We start from the raw sequence: 22,836 nt of genomic DNA, 5'->3' as shown, positions 1-22,836 counted from the left end.
CTTTACAGGAAATCACAAATTACCTCAATACTCCCTTTCACTGATGATTTACAGCCCTGGGCAGTGGAGCAAAGAAACAGGCTGGAAATGAAATGTCTCTGCAAAGAGTGAGTGGCACATATCAGCAGCAAAGTGGATTGCTTTATTTAAAAAAGATTCAAACAGAGAGAAACGAGTGGACAAGAAACTTAAGGTAGTCTACCTGCTTTTCTAATCCAGTACTCCCCATATGTCATGTATATTAATGACTATATGGCAGGTGCAGCACGAGTTCATTAGGATCAGTGGCAGCCTAACAGCCATCTGAAATGACCAAGGACTCAGGGGACTCAGTCATGACAGCTTCCTCTCAGACATAACTCAATACATCTGACGACTTTGGCACTTAATAAAGGTTTATAGCCCCAATTCCCCATCTCTTCTAATGAATTATGGTCGCAATGACAAATGTGCTTGATCTTTCATCTTTTCATAAGCATGCTTCATCCTTAGAAGTCTTTTATTTGGTTATCAATGTTTTATAATCAATCAGGGACATAAAATGAGTGGATATGATTGTCATTATCCAATGACGGCGCAGTGGGACAAACTGTATATCATTCCTGCGTACACTTGGAGTCAAGATAATCTACCGGGATCATGCACTCGCAAACTACAGCCAGCTCAGGCTAGATACACATTGCATACTAAGAGGTCTGCCTCCTCGGGGACGGACAAAAGCTGTTGTCCAGTTAATTTGAAACAGAATGCACATATTGTTTGGTTTGTATTGTTCTCATATGCGCTGTGTTACAGAGCGAGAGAAGACATTTGAAAACATTGGTTTAGACGACCGGCTGTAACTTAAATTAATGCTATTATTCTGATTAGAGAAGTTAGTGGAGTCTGTGAGGCTGTTCGTTGGTATGGTTCTTTGAGCTAATGTACCAGCTCATGCTCACAATTCCAACATGTTGATGTTATGAATTAGATGATCAGATGCAATTCATCATCATTTAAAGACATTAAGATCTGAACCAATTTAACAGCAATGTATCCAACTGCTCTTGAGATATTTCACAAAAAAAAACAAAGTCTACCTTGTGGTGGAGCTAGACAAAAAGTCATGAGGATTCTGGGGACTATGAGTGTTTGTACAATCCATCTTCTAGTTTGGATATTTCTGTCTGGCCCAAAATGGTGGCCTGATCAACTGACTGACATTGATATCCTTTGAGCCATAACATGGCAACAAGTACAGAAGTAAAACCCATGTTTCACCACATACTTCAGTCAGATTTCAGTTTTTAACTCTGGATTGGAAAAATAGAAGTAAGACAGCAAATAAATAAATATACGAAATTCCCTTTTTGCAAATCAGATTGACACTATGACCTTTGTCTTTTGATTCCCACAGACTTTAGCTTATTTCTCTCAGTCTGGCCTCCCACCATGATTTCAGTCTTTAACAACTGTGACATCACAAAGTGGTCCATTGTTTTCCATGAATTGTAAAAAACAAAAAACAACACAGCACCAATCAGCGTACATGAGGCACACAATGTCACTACAAGTTACAGGTCACATACGTCAACACAAATACAATGTGTGGTATTAACAGTCAGTTATAGACCTGATCTGAGAAATTGATACAATTTACCTGCATTATAAAAAAAAATCAAACTTATACAGATTCTTTTCATATGTGAAAATACAAACGCTCTCACGTTCAAACTATACAAAACCCACGCTGACTCCCACCCACCTTGAGACGTAGGCGTATGGTATTGCAGTCCCTCAGTGGATTCAGTTTCAGCGTTTCTCCCAGGTTGTTGCAGCTTGAACTCTGCTTCTGCAGCTCGCAGCATACACACACTCCATCGCTGTCAAACTTGAGCTGGGGGGGAAGAGGGGGAAACACACATCCGCACTCATTCATGCACGCCACATTCACAACAACACACACACACACACACACACACACACACACACACACACACACACACACACACACACACACACACACACACACACACACACACAGACACATGCACAGATCAGACCTGAGCTTGGTGTTTTAATGCAATTTGTCCTGAAACATTTGGATGACATATTTACTCCTGACATTGAACCACATTCTCATTAAAGTATGTAGTCATCAAGTTCGACTTCAGACACGAGTTACAGAATATAATATCGTGTGACTGAAAAATGCTGCTGCACGTGTACTGAAAGACAAAGGACTGAGATATGATGAGCTACCCACGGAGGGATCGAGGGAGAGCCTACCTCTGCTATGTGTCCCAGATTGAGAGAAAGCAGGACATGAACCCAACAAGTATGGGTTAATTACATTGGGGAGAGGAGATGAGGCACGTTAATATTTCAGTCACGACTGGGGGAGGGTCTCTGGGGAGCCACGTAAAGCAGAGAAGTTGGTGTATTCGGCTGGTCCTACTTTGCGTAAGGAGAAAAGCTGCTTATGGTGTGGAAGTGGTCGGGTTAGCGGGTTGAGTGCGAGATGAATCACGAGGGGCTTCTTCAGTCATGAAATAGATAAGAACCCCTGGCTTTATGAATTCAGCTTAAACACATCTACTAAGCATCTCATTATGAAAGGCTTGGAAGAGATGTTTAGGCTAAAATCCAGTTTTGCAAGAAGAGAACTAGTTCATTAAAGGTCAAAGTAAAAAGTCATCCCAACATGTCAGAAGCTGTTAATGATAAAGAATAGAGAGGGGAAGAAACAACGTTGTTTAAATGTGGATCAACTTTCAAGTGATTTCCACAAAGGCATTTGGTAGTGCTGAATTCAGTTGTATGACTAAAATATGATGGAAATATCTGTGTAAAGAACGGGAACAAAAACACAATAGCTTGAGTGAGAAGTTCAAAATCCAACCAACTTTCTCACCTCCGCACAGCTGAGCCAAACACTGCATGAAGTGGATGCCATAACGACACCTTCAGAAAGTTACAGACATTGTTGGAGACACTTCTGACATGAGAACAGTTCAGGGGAGGAAGATTTCCAACAAGAACTGACAAGCACTTCTGACGGGGTATACTGGCCTCTTTAATGTGTCTGTATGTTACACAAGTAAAGGAGCAATATGAAGGATTAAGCTGCTTCTGTCAGTGAAGAAATAACTGAAAAGGAGTCACGGTAGCACACAGTGAGAGGAGGGGAGCATTTTACTGTAATACTGTAAACCAACAAAGAAATAAAAACTCAAAAAATATTGAAACTTATAACCTTTGTTCTGATTGGAAAAAAATGCCGGCTATAACACTGTAATTATAGAAGCAATTAAATTAATCTGTTCATTCCTTTTTCTGGATTCATTCGGAGAAGCCAGCGGAAATCACAACATGCCAATATCAGACGCACGGCGTCTATAAGCCAATCAATGTCAAGTACGAGACGCAGGTATGTCGCACAAAATTCTTTCCTGCACTCGCAAAATTTCAATGTTCGACCAGAATGAACCGGATCAAATGTTTACAACGTAACAGAAACATGAATGTTGGTTGAGAATTTCAGGTGAAACAATCTCACAACCTTCTTTTTTTAAATTGTTCTTTTGAGTCTCCCAACTTCGTCAGAGTGCCGTTCCAACTCACTGTTGCAAAGTTGTTTACCTGTCTTTTATCGGTCTTTGATTCTGGCTAAGATGAATGTGATAATCATGACTCATTGGTCACAAACAGACAAGTAGTTCAGTTCACTTTTGGTGCTGACTCCTTCCTGCAGCCTGTTTGGAACAGAAGCACCGCCTGTCAGACCACCATGTGCTCACATTTGGACGAGTGGGCTCAGAGGCAGACAACAAGGAATCCATGTCTATTACTCACCGATGATAAAGTGACTGGTTTTACAGTTAATACCAACTTCAAAAACAAAATTCAAAGCAAATCCTGCACTTCTAAGTGACATCTTACACCCTCAGAAGTGATCCACCTTCTTTCAACCATAAACCCTTTGAGTCTGATGTTGTTTTCATCTTTACTTAGAGGCTTATGCAATAGCACTACAAGTGTTTTTTAATGAAATAGTAGTAATATGATGCACGCCATATTTTCACAGTATGTTAGGCCACTCAAAAATCCAATCAGCTGACATGTCTGCTTTTCATTAAAAAACAATATGAAATCTATTTTTGTTTTTGAAGGATTTCTCTACGTTCTCAACATAGGACATGTTTATATATGCATGGATAAAGGAGAATGTCAGAGTTCTAGTAATATGAGAATCATGTTGATGGGACACTGAGCTGTAGTAATTTTGACCTTTATTTCTTTACATTTTGGTAAATCTAAAAACATGGAAGGTCAGGCCGGACAGACTGATATTGCTGTATTCCATCAATGTGTTTGATTGATGTCTGTGTGCTCTGATTTGACTGATTTATTGCTGAAAAGAAAGGGTGAGACTATTGTGGTATACTGCATCAATCAATCAGTTTCACTGCTTTGATTCAAGAAAATATATATAGAGAGGCCAATGATACAACTGGATCTACTGTATATAGGTCTCCAAAACTGAAGCCACATGAAATGACTTGTTAACACAGACATCTCTTTTGCCCACACTTTTTTGAGTTTGGAGTATAAAGCTGGAGAGCGCATGTGACCAGTTGGTCTCACCAGCTGACAGTCTTCTAGAGAGTTGACGAGCTGAGCGTTCTGGCAGGACAGGATAGATCCCGCCAGGTTGAGCATCACACACACCGCAGATAGCAGCATGAAGAACGTGATCTGTGACACAGAAAGAGGAGAGAGACAGAGAAATTATGAAAAATATGACAGCATAGTATCAAAATGCTTTTTGTAGAATCCAACTGTTACATCTTTCTAATATGGTGTTTGAAAGTAGCTGCAATACCAGAGACACCGCATACTTTTCTAATCAATTGTCACTAATGTGATTTCAGAAAATCGTCAAAAAGGAAGTTAGCTCTGATGTCTGGAGAAATCAATAACCTGTTCCTCCTCAGACCAGTCTGAAGGTGAGAGAAATCATAATTACAGAAAAGCTTTTCACACACACCAATGTATCGATGGACGGGACTCTAGACCCCAGGCTGAACTTTTTCAATCTTCCTCTTCATCAAAGCAGTTGTGAAGCAGCTAATCTTCTTCAGTCAGTGTAAGACATGCACATATATTTTTTTACAGTCTAAACCAATTGAGCTGGAACCCTCCCCCCCCCTCGTTTCCTCAGGGCAAAGGCTCTTTTTTATTTCCTAGCTGACAGCCCCGTGGATATCAATCCTGTTAGAAGAAATATAGCTACTACTGCTGGTACATTAAATTACAGGTCAAGCGTAACAGAAAGAGTTTTAAAATTGCCAACAGGAAACCAGGCCCCTTGGTTCAACAAATTGCAAACCAGTGACAAGTGACTCCATAGCTCTTTGTTATGGAGAAACCTGATGACTGCAGCAGAGTTTTACAAGCTAATCATTGAATGATATAATTAAAACCCCATATGATAGCCTATTTTTAAAGTTTGGAACTCTGTTGGTAGAGGACATAAAGGGCACTCGCGGGAGGAGTTTGATGGATATAAAGGTTATTGAGAACACACATAAACAGATGGAGAGGAGGAGAGCAGGACGAGGAATGGAGAAGGGAAGGAACTGGAGGTATATAATAAACAGATGGAGCGATAAGTTTAAGTGCTTTTCACCACGGCAGAGAATTGAAAGATTGAGAGGCTGATGGGTGAGCTTGAGGAAGAACTCCTTGGATGGTAAAGAGAAAAACAGACGAAGAGAAAATAGCACAGGAAAATGCAGAAAGAAGAAATGAGACATCTAGAGCATGACTCTGCAGTATCATGGCTGCATCGGTGGTAATGATGTGTACATCACATTCATTTCTGTTTTCGGTGCAAAGTGTAAAAGAATGTAAACAACTGCGACACTGCATTTTTTCCACATGTAGTTGCAGTAAAGGTAGTTCCTACTGGTTTAGGTGCATACTGATTGGTTAAAGCAGCTACAGTTGTCTCACAATTACACCCAGTAGGATGCAACGACTGCAAAGGATTTTCTATGGCACATACCCAGACCTAAACACTCACATCGTGGTCTGGGAGCAGCAGGCTATTGCAGTCAAACATCGTTAAAACAACACTATCTGAAACTCTCTGGGAGATCCCTAAAAGACAGCAGTTATGTATGATATTGTCAGATAGTGTAAAATTACTAACTTATTATGTGAACTTAAGCAAAAATATGCACGTCTTCTATCTTTGACAGCACTATCATTAAAGCTATTTCTAAATATAAACATACATTAATACAAAAAAAAAAAACAGCTGACGTTGCTCTATGATAGTCATATTCTGTATATTAAATTTAATCTGCATACCTGAAAACAGGATTATAGGGGCTTGTGGGGAATTTGATAAATCGACCCCATGACAAAACATTAGTTTCACATTATTGATTTGATGCTTCTTTAAGAAACAGATCTGACTGATTGTCTGCCTAATGGATGAAGTTGGAAGTGTGTATGTGAACAGGACTGACGTTTCTTACTCAGACTGATGGGATCTGTTTGTTACTGTGGAAAAAAAAACACGTGTGCTTGTTTAAATGGATGAACAGTGTCTCTCTTCACTCATAGTGACAAGCGTTTCAAATCTGCCAAATCAAGATTTGTGAAGAGCAGAAGCTAAGCAATATGATTAATGAAAGTCTCGCACTTTAAAATAGTCAGACAACTTTCTGCTGTCAACTTGCACATGCAGGATGCAACAAGATAATCTGAGTTTGCTGTTGTAGATGAATGTTGTAAACAGCGGTTCCCTAATATCCAGACAGAGACAGACTTACCATAGTCATACCATCCAGACTGCTTCATATAGTATTGATAAGTGTGGCAGTAACTGTTAACATTTCTAGAGTGCTGTTATGCAGAGGTGAACAGCAAGCAGACAGCATCTTCAATAGTTCACTTGTGGGAACAGGAGCGTTTAACTTGAATGAAGCAGTGACAATAACTATCTCGATGAGGATGTTGTAACGTACAAACGAGTGACAGTAAAGACTCCCTCCCCGACACACAGGCCATAAGTTGTACTTTAATGAATCCTCTGTGGGTTTGCCTTGTTGCCCGCTCAGCCGGTCACGTCTAATGCTGAGCCTCGAACAATTACAGCTGCAATTCTGACGGAGGAGAAAACTGTTTCTCTTTATCAAAGCTCCAGTGACTGCTGGAGTGCGCCTCCATAATATCACGCTGCTTTGAAAGGATATTTAATTTGTAGTCGTTTGCATTTGCCTGACTGTTTTTTTGGGAGCTGTGTCAGATCTTACAGCGACGCTTTATCGCAATCTACAGCTACAATAAAAAGCACAGCAGCATGAAACCGAGCCGGTGCAGCCATCCCTATTGGTTCAGAGTCACTGTGCTGCCATCAGCCTATTGTGTTTTTATACAAGAATGATGAAAAGTCCCAAAATAAATCCTTTTGATTTGTCCTCTCCAGGCCTGTGACCAGAATGTCACCTGTGCGGGCCGATGTTTTCTCTCTGCTGAGCTGATTGTCATGCCTGGCCCCACACCAATGCCTCCGCATTACCATGGAGGATCACATAGCACCATTTAGCAGCTAGTCATTAATTACAGCTGCGCTGCACTCTGCATGCCAAAGAGGAAAACACACACACACACACACACACACACACACACACACACACACACACACACACACACACACACACACACGCACGCACACGCACGCACACAAAAGCCACGCACACGCCACTTGGTCACCGTAGCAGCCGAGGCAGATTTACACTGCATGTCATCATCACATCGTTTAGCACTCGTAGGACAATACACCATAATACAATCACCATTCATCTCCATCACACACACATAAGACCCGAGGTTCAGGTGTGCCACAGTAATTCTCCATAACTGTCACGGAGGTTGAAATCATTCGGTTGTAGCTTTGCCTCTTCATATTCTGCTTCCAGCCTCAACTGCAGAGTTCAGTGATGATGACTTGAATGAACCATGCATGAATTAAAACAGGCTGCATCTACAAGGCCATAATAAGACAAGTGGGTCCCATGGATGTATTAAGGAGCGCTGGACACTTGAACTTCAATATGTGCTCTTTGTAGTCCCTTGAAAGTTGCTCACTGGACGCAAACTGAAAACCACACGCCATGTTTCCACGGAGCAGGACAGATGTTCTTCCGCCTCTACACTTTCAAAATGTTAGTGAGATGCATTGATCTCATTCCGATGATGAACACAGACGTTGCAGTAACTTGTTTAGGCCACTGTGCCAAAATGGTTTCACAGCACAACACCACTTCTATGGGCGTGTTGGGCCCCGTTTAGTTTTTTATGTCATGAACAAGGAAGCAAAACCATACGAAGTACTAAGATAATGTATTATCAAGCAGTGACAACAATGACGTCACCCATTGGTTTGTGAGTGGCCGTTCTGAAGCCTCGAATTCGGTATTTTGGCCGTCGCCATCTTGTGATTTTGGAGACCGTATTTAGACAATCTGGGGAAGAGCAAGCGGTGAATCTGGCTCGATCTCGGAGGATACTATGTTCTGCCCAACCACAGGCCTGTCAATCAAACAGATATGTCCCCAAACCCACTTTTTGAGGCCTAATATCTCATTAATGATGGGATTATTTTCAAATAGAATGCCAGAAAAATACTATGGAGTGACTTTTGCAAATGACCCCAAAATCACTTGTAGAATTTTTTTTGGGGACTTTTGTATTTCATGCGAGAAGTTTAATGGGAGTCTGGCTGATTATTTAGAGTTTACTGCCCTTCCACACCTCATTTTTCAGACCTGGAAGCTACGTCCACTTTCATACACAGTCTACGTGTAATACACGTTCATCTGAATGGTTTCACATTATTACATCACAGGTGTCAGTACTGAGCCAGGAAATGTGTCAACAGAGAAAGAGACTAATAAGAAAGCTACATAGTAAACATGGATGTAAACACTTTAGGAATTAAAATACAAAAAAAAAATACAATAAATTTAGTTCAACCCATTCGTCAGTTGTACAGTGAGTCACGTTTGTTTGTGCACATTTTGTTTCCTGAATGTAAACACAAAATATGTTCACAATTAAAACTCTACAGGGCACCTTTGAAGCAAACATGTGCCCTTATTCACACTGTGGTGGAGAGTTAGATGAAGAACTGATAGCACTTTGTCCTTTAAGTATAGCGCTGCGGCCAGCAGGCGAGTTTCAACTCAACAATTTACGACAAACTCTAACATCAGCATTCACCTCCAATAAAACTGTCAAGAGAAACACATCACAAGTCTCAGGTGAAAATACTGGCTGTCATTCAAACAAATCTCATCAGTCTATTAAAGCTCTCCCCATCTGTCCGTGCTGCAGCCAACAACAACACAACGAGCTCATTTATCACCTCTGTTTATTTGAAGGAGCACGAGTCAGAGATAGGATAATCATCTCAGTGGGGAAACTGGAGCGATACAGCAGCTCATAGTGATACTGTGGACTTCCATTGTTTTATTATAAGCCAACTAATAAAAAATACAAAGACATTTAATAGAAATAAGGACAAAGGAAATTGAGGGCTCATGGATCATTAGGTGACAATTGCAGTAGTATTTTAAGCAGAAATGAATGAATATTTAATGACCTGAAGCTTTTCCATTTGCACAACTGCCATGTAGACGTTCAGAAGGTTTTAACGAGACATGAAACAAATTTCATATATGATTGTATGTAAATGTTTGGTCACCCCTGGATAAATACCACAACTGCAATAAACAGTTTTAAATCATCGATTTTCAAAGCACCATGAATTTTTATTTCATGAACTTAAAAAAGAGAAATAACGTAAATGTGACGTTTAAAACTTTGGGCATCTTAAGACGTAACACCTCCTACGGCAGACAGCACCACCTACAAACATTTTGGTTTCCAGCCAAGAGTCTTTCAATTCTTGATTTAGCAATTTTCCGCCACACTTCCTCACAGATTATTTAAACTTCTGAGATACTTTTTGATGGTTTTGCACTCAGCATGTTTAAGATCTACCCACAGATTTTCGGTGATGTTGAGATGATGAGGGTCATTTCACAACTTCATCTGTCATGATGGATTTTGAGATCTGCTTGCATTCATTCATTTTAGCAGCCATTTTTTTCAGTTCCGTTTGTTCACTAACTGCATGACATTCGCAAGTTTCATGGAATCATTTTCTTTAATAAATCTAGTTTTCTTGTGTAACCAGCTGCCACACAACCCAAAAGCATATTAAATATTAAAAATAATAATATTTCCCCCTATATTTAACAAACTTAACACTTGGCGGGGTGCTTTTCATCAAATGCTGCTCTTTTTTTGTGATTGTGGACAAAGAGCTCAATTTGAACTTCATGTGTCCACAGCACTTCTTTCCAAAACCACTCCAGCTCATCCTGATGTTGCTTTGCAGACTTCAAATGCAAAATTTGATGATGAGGCGATATATAAGGTTTTCTGCACCATCACGCCTTTGTCAGCTAAACTTTCCTGCAGCGCCTTTGCAGTAATATCGGGGTTTTCATTTGCCTTTCTGCCTGGCAGACAAGTTTTGTTGCTCTTCCACATCTCATCATCACATCCACGGTTTTAACAGTATTCACTGCCATTTCTTTATGATGTTTCATACAATATGAATAGTAAGCTGGAAGCACTTTGACATTTCCCTGCTTTGTAGGCACCACTTAACTTAATTTTAAAATAGTCCGTCAGATAATCTATCAGCTCAGGATTGTCATTATCTGACATTTATAATGAATCAAATAAGGCTTAACAAGTTAAGTAAATTCTCAGACATTTAAAAAAAAAAGTAAAACTGCATTAACCTCTCAAACAACTAATTTGTAAAGTCTGTTTGCTGGAGGGGTTGTGTTTAGTTCAACTTAAAAAATCAACACAACAACTGCAACTGGAAATACCACTTTCTGTTTAAGTTATTGCATCTCATCTGGAGGAGCAACTCTGACAACTGATGTCTCATTTCTATTCAAAGAATGATACATTTGTGGAAGACAGCACATCTTTTATGTGGAGAACAAAAGAGCCAAAGACATATTGTACATGCACTCAACCACACTCAGCAACAACAATAAAAACAGACAACATAATGCGAGAGTGACACTGTGATATAGAGATGCATAAATGTAACATCAACAACAACCCTCACATGTGAATTAGTTCCACAGGTGATCTGCTCTCTCTTCATGGAGTGAGGCAGAACACTCGTCAGCTCATCAAAGATTCATCAAAAGTGCGAACCATAACGTGTTATTCAATTTAGAGTACACCTTGTTCTCAACCACCTCACAGCTTCAAGAGTGCATGTGGTTCATTTTCAGCGTGCATGACTATCAGATAGGAAATCTGTCTGTCAGCTTTCTAATGTTAATGCTACAACACCTAATGAATATCAGGACCAAAAGTGTGTCTTTTCATCCAAATCCTGGATCTTAGGATAGAATTGTTTAATATTTCATATAGAAATAAAACTAATTTACATGCATAGAGAATTTAATTCCAGTTGTTTGGTAAAGCGTGGCTGTAAATCACTGAAAATATCAGCGACTTAAAACATTTCTTTCACAATGTTTTGTCAGCAGGAATACATCAGCACTTTAAACTGGTTTTCTCAGCTTGTATTTACATGATATATGAATACACTTGTGTTACTATAAATTAAACATGTGTTCACCTATGAGCGGACAGACTCCACACAATCAATACAAATATTCAGCAGACCAATTAATAACTAAATAGAATTGTTAGCTGCAGCCCTGTAACTCCACTTCTCAAAGAACAGGTTAAACCTTTGGTGCCAAATCAGGAGTGAAGCAGGTGTGTCAGCTCCACACAGCTTTACAACCAAAGGTTCACAGCAGACTGTCATGTTAATGTGGTATGACAATGAGATGGGAGCACATGCTGTTGCGTTCCCGGTAACACAGTATGGGATATAACAACATTTATATAAGCCCCTTTGGAAAGACATCACAACCTGCAGCTGTGGTTTGAACCTTTATATAACTAAAAATTGGACGGTTTTGATCAGATGGGGAATGAACAAAACAATCATTTGAAACAATGTTAGCATCCTCTGACTGCAGCACAAATTAGTATTTAGTCTGCAGCAGCACTGCGACACAACGCTATTTCTTTTCAATTATCCCTGAGTCACAAGAGATGGGAGCAGCATTGTTTTGTGTTTGCTGCTGCTCAGCAGATCACAGAGCCTCTGATTCAGTTTCCCTCTGACACTGTATATCAATCCTCAAGGCCCCTGCAGAGCTCAGAAACATCTGTGTACAAAAAGCCCTTCAGAGACAGTAAAAGATCAGTACGGAATATTGATTAAGGGGATGTTGTGTCATATTATATATATTAATTAGGATTATACAATGGAAGTTCCAGATGTGGTAAATTGCTCTGCTACTTAAAGTAATGTACAAAAAAAGTAAATTACACACAGCCTTGAGGTTAAGCCTCAATCAGGAAAGAAAACAATGTGTTTCTCTCAGTGTCCCATTTACTGACTTTAAAAACACAAGAGGAACAGCAACAGCTGCTTCTCATTGGTTCCCGCTGCTAACGTTCTGCTATCTCCTCCAACAAGGACCATGGTGTATATTTATGTACGCGCGCGTGTGTGTGTGTGTACGTGTGTGTGTCCGCTCAGACCACATCACCAAAATTGGGAGTGATGGAATTTGAGTGACCCAGAGTTCAGCGCCGGTCCAAATAAACAGTGGAGGTGTTGATACAAACCCTCAGCAGCAGAACCCAGGGGACATCACACTAAACCAGATGTAATGACTTCACGGAGCCCTCATCCTGCTGGGAAATAGCTTCATCGCAGGAGAACACGTCACTGTAAACCCTGTCATGTACAGATGTTCAGAGATACCTGGACACACACAGACACACTTGCAGAAGACATAACTCGAACCCGACAAAAACACTGACGAGAATCAAAGAGTATAAATAAACAATAAACACAGTTTAACTCAGCATATAGATTTGCATATTCTCAGTAGTATTAGTCGTTTTTTTTACTCGACACAGCAGAAGGATCACGTGAGGATTAAACTCACAAGAAGGTAGTGGTATGAGCGCATCTTCCCGTGTTTTGATGTATTTCCCATTAAACAAAACTCTGGGGTTTTGGAAGACATGATGAAGTTATGACAAACATTTTTAACAATAAAAGCTTTTACACTGCGGGGGCATGAGGAATAAACAACACAAAACCTCAAAATACTCACATCAAAACTATTCATACAGACAGCAATGTGAACTTCCAACAGTTGTTCAAACATATATATGTAAATCACATCGCTGCATTAACCCCTCTGCTCTTCCAAGTAGGAAAATAAATGGGTTCTCCTTCTGCTAAAGGCTCTGTGTGTGAAATAGTTATAGGCTGAACAAGCGACAAGTGACCAGACGTGTGTCATGTATAAAATGCAGGTAAGAGATAAGAAGAAGAAGCAACGTCTTGACATTATCAGACCATTAAAACCAGCCCTACGCTTGTTTGTGATTTTCCTACTGGCTGTATCTAATTTTTCTAATAACACCAGATGTTCTCTGTTTTTTTAGTACGTTAAGAGTAAAAAATACACCTTGCCTCTTGACTTTGATGTGTAATTATGTTGACAGCATGTCAGACTACATCTTCAGAGGACGCGATGGATGAGTTCCTGTGGTTCGAGACATCGTGTGGAAGTTACAGTCCAACAGCTTCTATTGGCAAATGAGACATGAAGCCTGGACAACATGCGCACTAAACTACATCTCACAAGTTTGAGCACTTTTTCAGTTTGAACTTTCGACTTTTTAATAGAGTGTATTACCAGTTAAAGTTTGGCCCGATACCTCCGAACATCTGCACGAGGAGAAGACAGAAGATAATAAGGTAGACGATGCTTGAATGTCTAATGGGGAGGGTGTGAGGCTCTGTATAAGGAAGTCGACTTCATCTCTGTGCCAGTGCTCACAGTTATTGATTAAAACAGACCATGAAAGACAATATCGCCCTGAGGGTCAGTAGCTGATTAACCTCCACTTCTCAACATTGTAATCAACCACTGACCTCCAAAGAGCTGAAACAAGGAGCCTCAGGCTTCTCTGCTGCCCTCCCCGGGCTCTTGGTGGGGGGGCTGCTGTAATGAGACAGGCCTATAATGAACCTGGTCCCAGCAGACACTCGCACCACACAGAAGTGCAGCAGGAACTTTGTAGAAGATACTGCTTGCTTGTAGCGGTTCACTGAGAACTGATGATGATGTTAAGTGAGTCATGTCCTATAAAACACTGTTAAATCGGTTTCATTACACAAAACACAAAACAGACCAGTGTAAACCTGCTTCCAAACCTTGGTTTAAAAAGGACAGACAAGGAAATATATATTCAATGTATAATGTATATTTAGGTTTCTCTAAAGATATAGCAAGCTTTTATGAATTGTGTTAAAACTAGGCTTTGAACCACTGTGCAGTTTCCATAATGACGACGTATATGTGGCACTTCCACAAGAGTCAGCAATCTGAAGAGCTATACACCGACATCACCACACATTTAAAAACTCCAACAACATTTGTAATTCTACTGAAAACATTTTCAAACAAGTTAAAAAAATTTGAAGAGCTTAAAAATAATATCAAACCGATTGTTTTCCAAAAGAGTTATTGTTATCACAGCACACCTGCAGAGATTTATCTCAATGAGGCAGCTTTTGAATGGATTTCCATGCAATTCTGCAGAGATTTATGACCCCATGATTTGATGAGGAAGTCTACTGACTTTGGGGATCTCCTGACTTTTCCTCACTTCAAATGTTTAAGGCCACAGTGCCGTACATTTACATATTAATGAACGTCCGCTTCCTTTAAGCTCTTGCCAAATGATTTCAATTTATGCTGATTAAGCATATCCCTGCCAGATAAATCTGTCTGGTGTGTGGTGAGACACTCCTGCATTGGCTGAATGAATGCCTACAGGACATGTTCTATGGGCAGAGCATTTAGCCCGATGCTAACCTGATTGAGATTAAATAATTAAATACAGCAGCTCTTTTAGATTTTCAAAATGTCATTGGACCAAATGGATACAATTCAGAAATCCTTCCAACTTTCCTTTTAACTTGCAAATTAAATTTACGAGCTTGCTAACTAATAATCGATGACACAAACATTTTTCGATGAAGCTGATAAACTCAGTTTTGTGATTTGGGTGCATGATATTGCAATCAGTCACAGACACTGACTGAATATTGAGGTCTCTGGCATTGTTTGGTGCGCATGTATGTTTTGTGTTTTTCCCCATCAGTTTGATGAATCCATAGCAGGGCTGGGCGATATGTTGATATTTTATCGTATCGTAACATGTCTTAGATTTTGGATTACCTAATGTTGTGATATGGCATAATTATTGTCTTTTCCTGGTTTTAGAAGATGCATTACAGTGAAGTGATGTCATTTTCTTAACCTACCAGATTACCCACCTTGTAATTATATACATGGATATTTGATTTTGTCCATATCATAAAGCCCTAATCTATAGTTTTATGTTTTACAATGAACCGAAAAGCAGAGCTATTAAATTATATCCTGAATCTGTTTTGCTTTTTATTTTGGACTGAAAGAGGTCATAATGTGAGCAACATGAGCTGCATTGTGACTATTTGCTGAAAACATCTCTGCTGCTGCAGCCTGGATCATGCTGCTGCTGCTCCTATGAGCCATCAGATAACAGTGACTATCTAATTCATATTCTAATTAATATGGAGCCTCACTTCCTGCGTCTCAGGGCCTTAGGGGAGGACACCATTCATCAGGCATTATCTCGAGCCGAAAGGTTCCTGTTCACCCACCCAACCGTGCTCTTTTACACTCTGCCCCTGCTTCCTCTCACACACTGCTCATACCTTTGTCCGATCGCTTACCTGTCACTTCCTGTAATTTTACACATAATAAGAGCATTTGGAGGACAGAAATAAAGAATCAGTAGGTGTTCATGTATGTGGGTGCTTTTATGTATGACAGAAACAATGTAATATAAATACAAGGGAGAGAAATCGGGAGAAAAAAAAGAGTCAGCAGGATTCAAAAAGCTTCCAAAATTGCCTCAAGGAAGACATCTTTTAGTCTATGCAGGAAACAGAGCAGAGTGATTTCTTCTTTCCACGGTATGGAGTAAAATACATCTCACCTGTTTCCTTTTATTGGCAATAGATTCAGTTCCTTTCAAGTCATTGTACAAGGAGAATGAAATTCAGTTTACTACACCTCGAGTTTAATGCACAATAAATAATCACAATAAAAAGGTAAAGCAGAGGTAAATCTCTTGCTTATTGAAACAACCCAATACAAATTAGTCATTCTTAGACATTCTTATTATTATAATATTTGGTTGTACAACCACTGTTGTAGTTTTCTGTATCTGAAGTTCAAATTACAACCATAAGAAAGAAAGCAGGAATTAATTTGTTTTATCTGCAAATTCTTAAAGACTTGCATGTCATTGGGTTTTTTAGCAAAGAAAAGACAGCGTTCTTCCTCTTGTGACTGGAAAACATTCCTAGGACGGTTAGGCAGGCCTAGGATTTGGTTTGAAGTTGTACCATGCCGTGCACCCCTGCAGTTAAACCCTCCACCACTAATTTGACAGTTTTATTTCGAGGAAATATAAGGCTTTAAAAAGAAGCTATGTATGAATGTAGATTCAGAGATGTGGTCTATAATAAATGTCAAAGGAAATTGGTCTGACTAAGTACAAAACTGAGTGGAACTAGACTTGCCGCTTCAGTTTTATGCCTCCGCTATCAATTCATGTTGTAGTTTACATCCATGTCTGTCCAGACTCATTTACTGAAGACTTTGAAAGAAACCTTATGTATTCACATGCTTTGCCAATAAAGCTGTAGACAATATTTCAAATATGAATATTACTGCAAAAAGGGCTAGCTCAAAAGGGTCTTGCAGAACATTGTGACCTTTGATCTTTTGGACATACAATGCCATTACTTCATCATTTTATTCTATTGGATATTTGTGTGAAATGTTGTCATAATGCACTGTATAACCACACATTGCAGTTTTTTTGCACACACTGCAGCCACTCACTTTGGGTTTTGAAATCTTAATATATAAAGTACCTAGTGACTGTCCACAAGTAGCTGTCACATAACTGAACATTTGTATTCATTATTTATATTCATCTCTATCATGTAGTAATGTGTAAATATAAAGTACCATAAAATGTAAATATAAGCAAAGTACCTGCAGTTTGTGTTTGTTTGCAGGTTGTGTATACTGTACATATAGAACAACCTGAGATAGTTGACATGTCACTTCTTGTATATGCAGTATATTACTATTTGTATTGATAATACATTGGCAAAAAGTGCACCTGTCAGTATATAGACTCACAATGCGGTGGAACAATGTAATAGTTGACAAAGCCAGACAGCAGTCCAGCACCTTGTGAATGCACTGTGTAGAAATCTGAATTTACAGAGGTGAAGTAATACATGCAGCGAAGTCTCTCAGTCAGTAGCACCGAACTGCTTGAGGCCAACCTGCTTTTCTCACACAGCTCACCCTGCAGTTCACTCCTTAAGGAGGGATATGCCCTGGGTAGCAATCACTGCTCCGAGCTCCCTTATTCACCTCCTTATTCACCTCCTCCATTCTCCTTTCAGCTGTTTAGGCTGAAGTTGGTTTGTACAGCAAAGACACTCTGACTCACTTATTTGAGTGTGTTCCTGACAGATTCACGGTATGTGAGAAGAAGTGATCTGATCCACTGAGCAGTGGGAGACAGAGAGTGACAGTGCTGATGCAAACTGACAGGCAAGCTGTGACCACAGGGAGGATGCTCCTGTGGCACGCACACACACACACACACACACACACACACACACACACACACACACACACACACACTGCCTGGTCTATAAAGAACGGACACACTGTCTTTATTCAGGTTGGCAGCGAGGTGGCTTTAGAGAGGCCACTCTTCAACAGGAGTACTTGGGGTGAAGCCTCCATGTTGGCAGATATCCATCCTGCTTAAGTGTCGCTAAGCAAGACACTTAATCTCCGTGCACCAGGTGCACAGAGGTCACATTCATAGCTGATGTTTATTGTTAATTATACATTTAATACTGATTCTGCATTGTAATTAGATAAGAGCCACTCTATAGGAGGTTATGAACACACCTGCATCTGACTGTTTAAGCTTTGTCTATTTGCTTTTTGTTACACTTCCTGAACCTAATCTATACAACAATGGCACTCGTTAAGACTTTTAATTGCAACAAAATAAATCAGTTTTCACCTGCAGAAAAGACAAGTTTGAACTTCTAAAATTCCTAGAAACACAGGATAAGAGATGGGATTAGACCAACTTGAACACATTCAGATGAACATCCACACAAAGCCAAAATGAACTTTAAGACTTGGCAAAGGATGCTGGAGGGATGCAAAAGGATGTTTCCTAGCAACGGTGAAAATATATTTTTCCTGGCTGAGAACCCCAAAATATTTATCAAAATAAACCCAAAGCTTCTGTCCCTGCACCTCAGGCCACATCACAGCAGAACTATTATCTTCTGGTAAAAATCTTCCTCTAATGCAGTCTGTTACCATTTAGTTTTGTAAACCAGTTAAAACGTAGTAGGAGTGGGATGAGTGGGGAATAATGTGTCCAAAACATCCATCACACAGGTCTGAATGAGCTTGCTGGTGAAACACAGGTGAAATCGGAGCATTATATGGAGGGAGGTGAGACAGAGATGTTCACTACAGAAACTCATTCCACAGTCATTTCAATGCAGTATTGAAATAAGCATCTTTCTGTTTGGCAAGGCTTAAAATATCTGCATTATGGAATTATGAACATGAATCTTGAATCTCAAATAATCTCAATAAACTTTGTGAAAATCTTCTGTAATTTGTAAAAATATGTATAATTTTGTCCCTGGGTGCATTTTTATGACCCACATTATCCTATTCCTGCCCATGCAGCACTTTCACTCTCACTGTTCAACTGTAACCATTCGGTGGTGACCGCCAGCTCGAGGTTTCGAAAAGCCAATGATCAACAAAATCACTGATCAAACATGACTGGTGTGTTCGGATAATGATTGGAAGTATAGACTGCAAAATATTCAACTCATTAATATTAAGAGCCATACAACAAGTCCTCCAAACCATACAATCATACAGGTCATTAGTTCTCACCCTCCAATACAACCCACAGGAGTGTTTGATAAATTAGCCCTGGTTAGGTTCAGGCTGAGAACCCTTTGGTTAAGGTTTGAGTCAAAATGATCACTTGAACCATGTTGGGTGTTAGACTGGGAAAACACTACATGATAAATGGGTCTTTTACAATGGTAACTCTGTCAGATTAGGCAATCAAAGAGCCATAAAGCCTTGCTGTGTTTTTGTTGGGAGACTTAAAATACTACAAGTATGACCTGGAGTTCCTGTCTCACAGGCTAAGAGGGCCAAGACGTACACAGCAGAGAGCCCTCTGTCATCCTACTGGTCAACACCTCGGAGGAAAGTAAAAACAAAAACAAAAAATTATATTTGAGACTTTTCGCAGGGGTGTTGTGCGGCGTCTCAGACACCGCAATCACTGTTCTTCAATCATGTCACACTACAAAGCCCGTTTATGGTTCCCGACATTCATATTCAGGCGCAACAATGAAAATTTGAGTGATGACTCATTCATGTCATAATCAGGCTCAATTCAAATAAACTGATCTTAAAGTTACTAACATCCTTAAAGTTATGCAACCATTGTCGTTATGGCAACAGTGAGCTCTTTAAAAAAAGAAAAAAAAAAAAAGAAAATCCCCTGAGTCATGGTTGGAAAATCAGTCTTCTGTTCCTTATTCTGCTGTTGAACTTGATACTCCTAAACAATGTTTGAATACGGTGATGTAAGGTTACAGTGTCATTCCCACATGTCCAACACTGGACAAAAGCAGCTTCTTTCTGACTGCTGTGATCCCATATCAATTCAGTTGAACTGTGCAGCTTAAATGAAAGAGGCGAGCTTCTCTCTACAGGTGATAACAATCAGAGGTTATTACAGTTTACATTGGTTGAGTTTTCTCTTCTTTGTTTGCACGTCGCTGTAAATGCAGAAGATACATTTTCATAATATAACACATAAGGGTGACTTTCCTTTCAATGCCCTCTCCTACTACTACTGGTCCAGAGCTGGCAGCTCAGTCAAATAACTTGAAAGAACAGAAAATCTAACTGTAGAATAAAAATATCCTACAGAAGACATGTGAATGGAAGTAATCGCATCCCACAGCTATTTTCTAGTGCCTTCCTTCTGTTTGAAGCAGTGCAGCGTTTCCTGTAGATTAATTCTTTGTGCACGGCGTCTCCACCCCAAAACACCACCATTCACTCCTCAGCTCACACATATTCGCAAACGTATGCACTTTTGTTTTCATCTCTCCCTGTCTGTCTGTCTGACACGCACACTTCCTGTCTCTGTTTTCCTTTAGCAGCTCCTGACAGGTGCTCCTGCGGGGCCCAATCTCTGCTGGCACTCGGCTACATCTCCCACTAAAACCTCTCCATCTGGGTCAAGTCAGAGAATAACAGCCCTCTGAGGAAGAGGGAGACACAAGATACACACACACACACACACACACACACACACACACACACACACACACACACACACACACACACACACACACACACACACACACACTCACAAAGTCAAACACAGACGTTGATTTGAAATCAATATGCATGAATTCTTTATGTGTCTGCATATGTGAACACGTGTGTGTATCTTGGCAGGTGTGTCTGAGTGTTAGTGTTGTGTCTCTGTACTGTATGCTAGCATGACGTGGGGCTGAAAGTGAACGTACAGTTGTAATAAACACTGTGAGCCCAGAGTCTCTTAACAGCTCCCTAATTACACAGGATGGCGGGCGGCGGTGGAACATTTAGACCATTTTCATTCTACGAATAGTTCCACTGAAATGTTAGACACTGTCTTTCCTTCCTTCCTGCGCTACAGTCTGAAGCCAGTTTGAATTAATAGAGCTGTACTGATGTATTAGAAAAGAATGTTGAATAACCTCCAAAAATCCAACATTTTATTGAAAGAAAAATGTGAGGAGATGAAAATGTGAGCTGAACTCTAAGGACTTTTGCTCCTTGCTGCTAGCATCTTCAATAAATTCAATACATTTAATTTAAAGGAAACAAATAGAAGCTCGTTCTCTATTCAAGTTTTCTGATTCTCTTCCAGAAAAAACCCCCCCAAAATATCTCACATCAACACTCAAAGACATCTAATGTGTATTTTATGGATTGAGTGCAGATGTGAGCGATTATGAGTGCTGTTTAGTTTCATGAAACTATATATATATATACTGTATATATATATTTTTTTTTTTTTCTTTCTCAAAATGTCAACTTTTCAAACATAAAAAAAGTACCTCTATAAATGGCATGAAGATGCATTTTATGGATAATTTTTAGATAGTTATACTGGTATAAAGCTGGATACCTTTCTGACATGAAGAACACTACTCTTTACAAGAAGCAACATGTTGTTGTTTTAAAACAATGTATGACGTCAAATATAATTCATGCTGTATTGTTGGGCATCTGATGTGCTGATATTTGATATTTCCTTTGACCATTTCTGATGCCATTTGTAGTGGCAAAGAAAGAGCTTCATGACAATTTCACAATTATGCAATTAAGATCGATATTATTATTACGACTTCCCCCCCAAAAATAAATCTTATTACACCAGGTGTTCAGTAAAAAAACCAGACATGATAAATAACTTACAGAAACGTTTGTAACGTTTGGCCGAGCCTTACCCCTTAGGGAGGTGGCCTTGTGGGTAACCTGGCGGTGAAGCAGACCCTTATTGAGAAGTGATTGATTCTCATGAGTGAGGAGGAACATTAACCACATGGAGCTGCAGCTACTGGGAAGTTCATTCCAACAGCGGAAATTAAGTTTCTGTCCAGATAGGCCCAGAAATAAAGGCTTGTTTCAGGCAATGTTTCGATAGTCTATCAGCCTTTCCGCTCGCGCACACACGCACACACACACACAGAGAAACCGGCGGGTGCAGGTCCAAGTTAAGATACAATATACTGTTAAAATAAATGAACTAAATGATCAGTCTCGTCATTCACAATGATTATCGCTCAGCATTGTTGTTAACAGGTGACTTCACGCGTGCATTCGCTTGTAAAAGTTATATTTTAAAAGCTCATTACTGCAGTTTTGTATTTCTCTGCAATGCAGCAGTGTTAACAATGTTACTAAATACATTATTTGTCAGCCATTTAACCATGTTTCTGATTTTCGGAAACTATATGTTATAATTAAATGAATATCATAAACATGTGTCAACTAGTTGAGTGTTTGCTTAATCTAACGACTATCAGTCAACTACAAGATTTTATAGGCCGGGGCAGGCCTAATCGTAATATTGCACACCCAATATAGTTGTCAAAAGTCTGTACACAGCGACGTCTACCTACACTGTGAGTCTGCAGCAGCTACAGTATATGCCCGGGCTGCCAGAGCTGTGAAGTCGAGACTGGAGTCATGCTGCAGTATCAACTCACTCAGCTGTGAAATATGGCTGACATGATTGTGTGCAAACCACAATTACGTCTCGAGTCCCTGACTAGTGACCACAGAGAACTACCTCTTCACTCAACTGTGGAACATGAACTGGTGGACCCTGCCTCTAATGCCTTTATTTTCCCAAAACACA

The 22,836-nt window shown here is 39.8% G+C and overlaps 1 protein-coding gene across 2 annotated transcripts in view; it reads right to left on the bottom strand.

Moving 5' to 3' along the window:
• Positions 1 to 22,836, bottom strand: part of fam189a1 (family with sequence similarity 189 member A1) — an 87,846-nt gene that overhangs the window by 14,735 nt on the left and 50,275 nt on the right. Inside the window, exons 3-4 of one of the 2 annotated variants that reach the window (XM_069174010.1) lie at positions 4,627 to 4,737; positions 1,745 to 1,909 (exon numbers count right to left, since the gene is read on the bottom strand). In XM_069174010.1, the coding sequence (XP_069030111.1) occupies positions 1,745 to 1,909; positions 4,627 to 4,737 (276 nt within the window). The remainder of the gene's footprint in view (positions 1 to 1,744; positions 1,910 to 4,626; positions 4,738 to 22,836) is intronic. The other variant, XM_069174011.1, reaches the window with a different exon arrangement.

Source organism: Embiotoca jacksoni, unplaced genomic scaffold, assembly GCF_022577435.1.
Source record: "Embiotoca jacksoni isolate LCO1_2020_lvr unplaced genomic scaffold, fEmbJac1.0.p SCAF_6, whole genome shotgun sequence".
NCBI classification, from domain to species: Eukaryota; Metazoa; Chordata; class Actinopteri; family Embiotocidae; genus Embiotoca; species Embiotoca jacksoni.
Note: the sequence above shows the minus strand (reverse complement) of the source record. Positions and strands in the feature narration are given on the sequence as shown.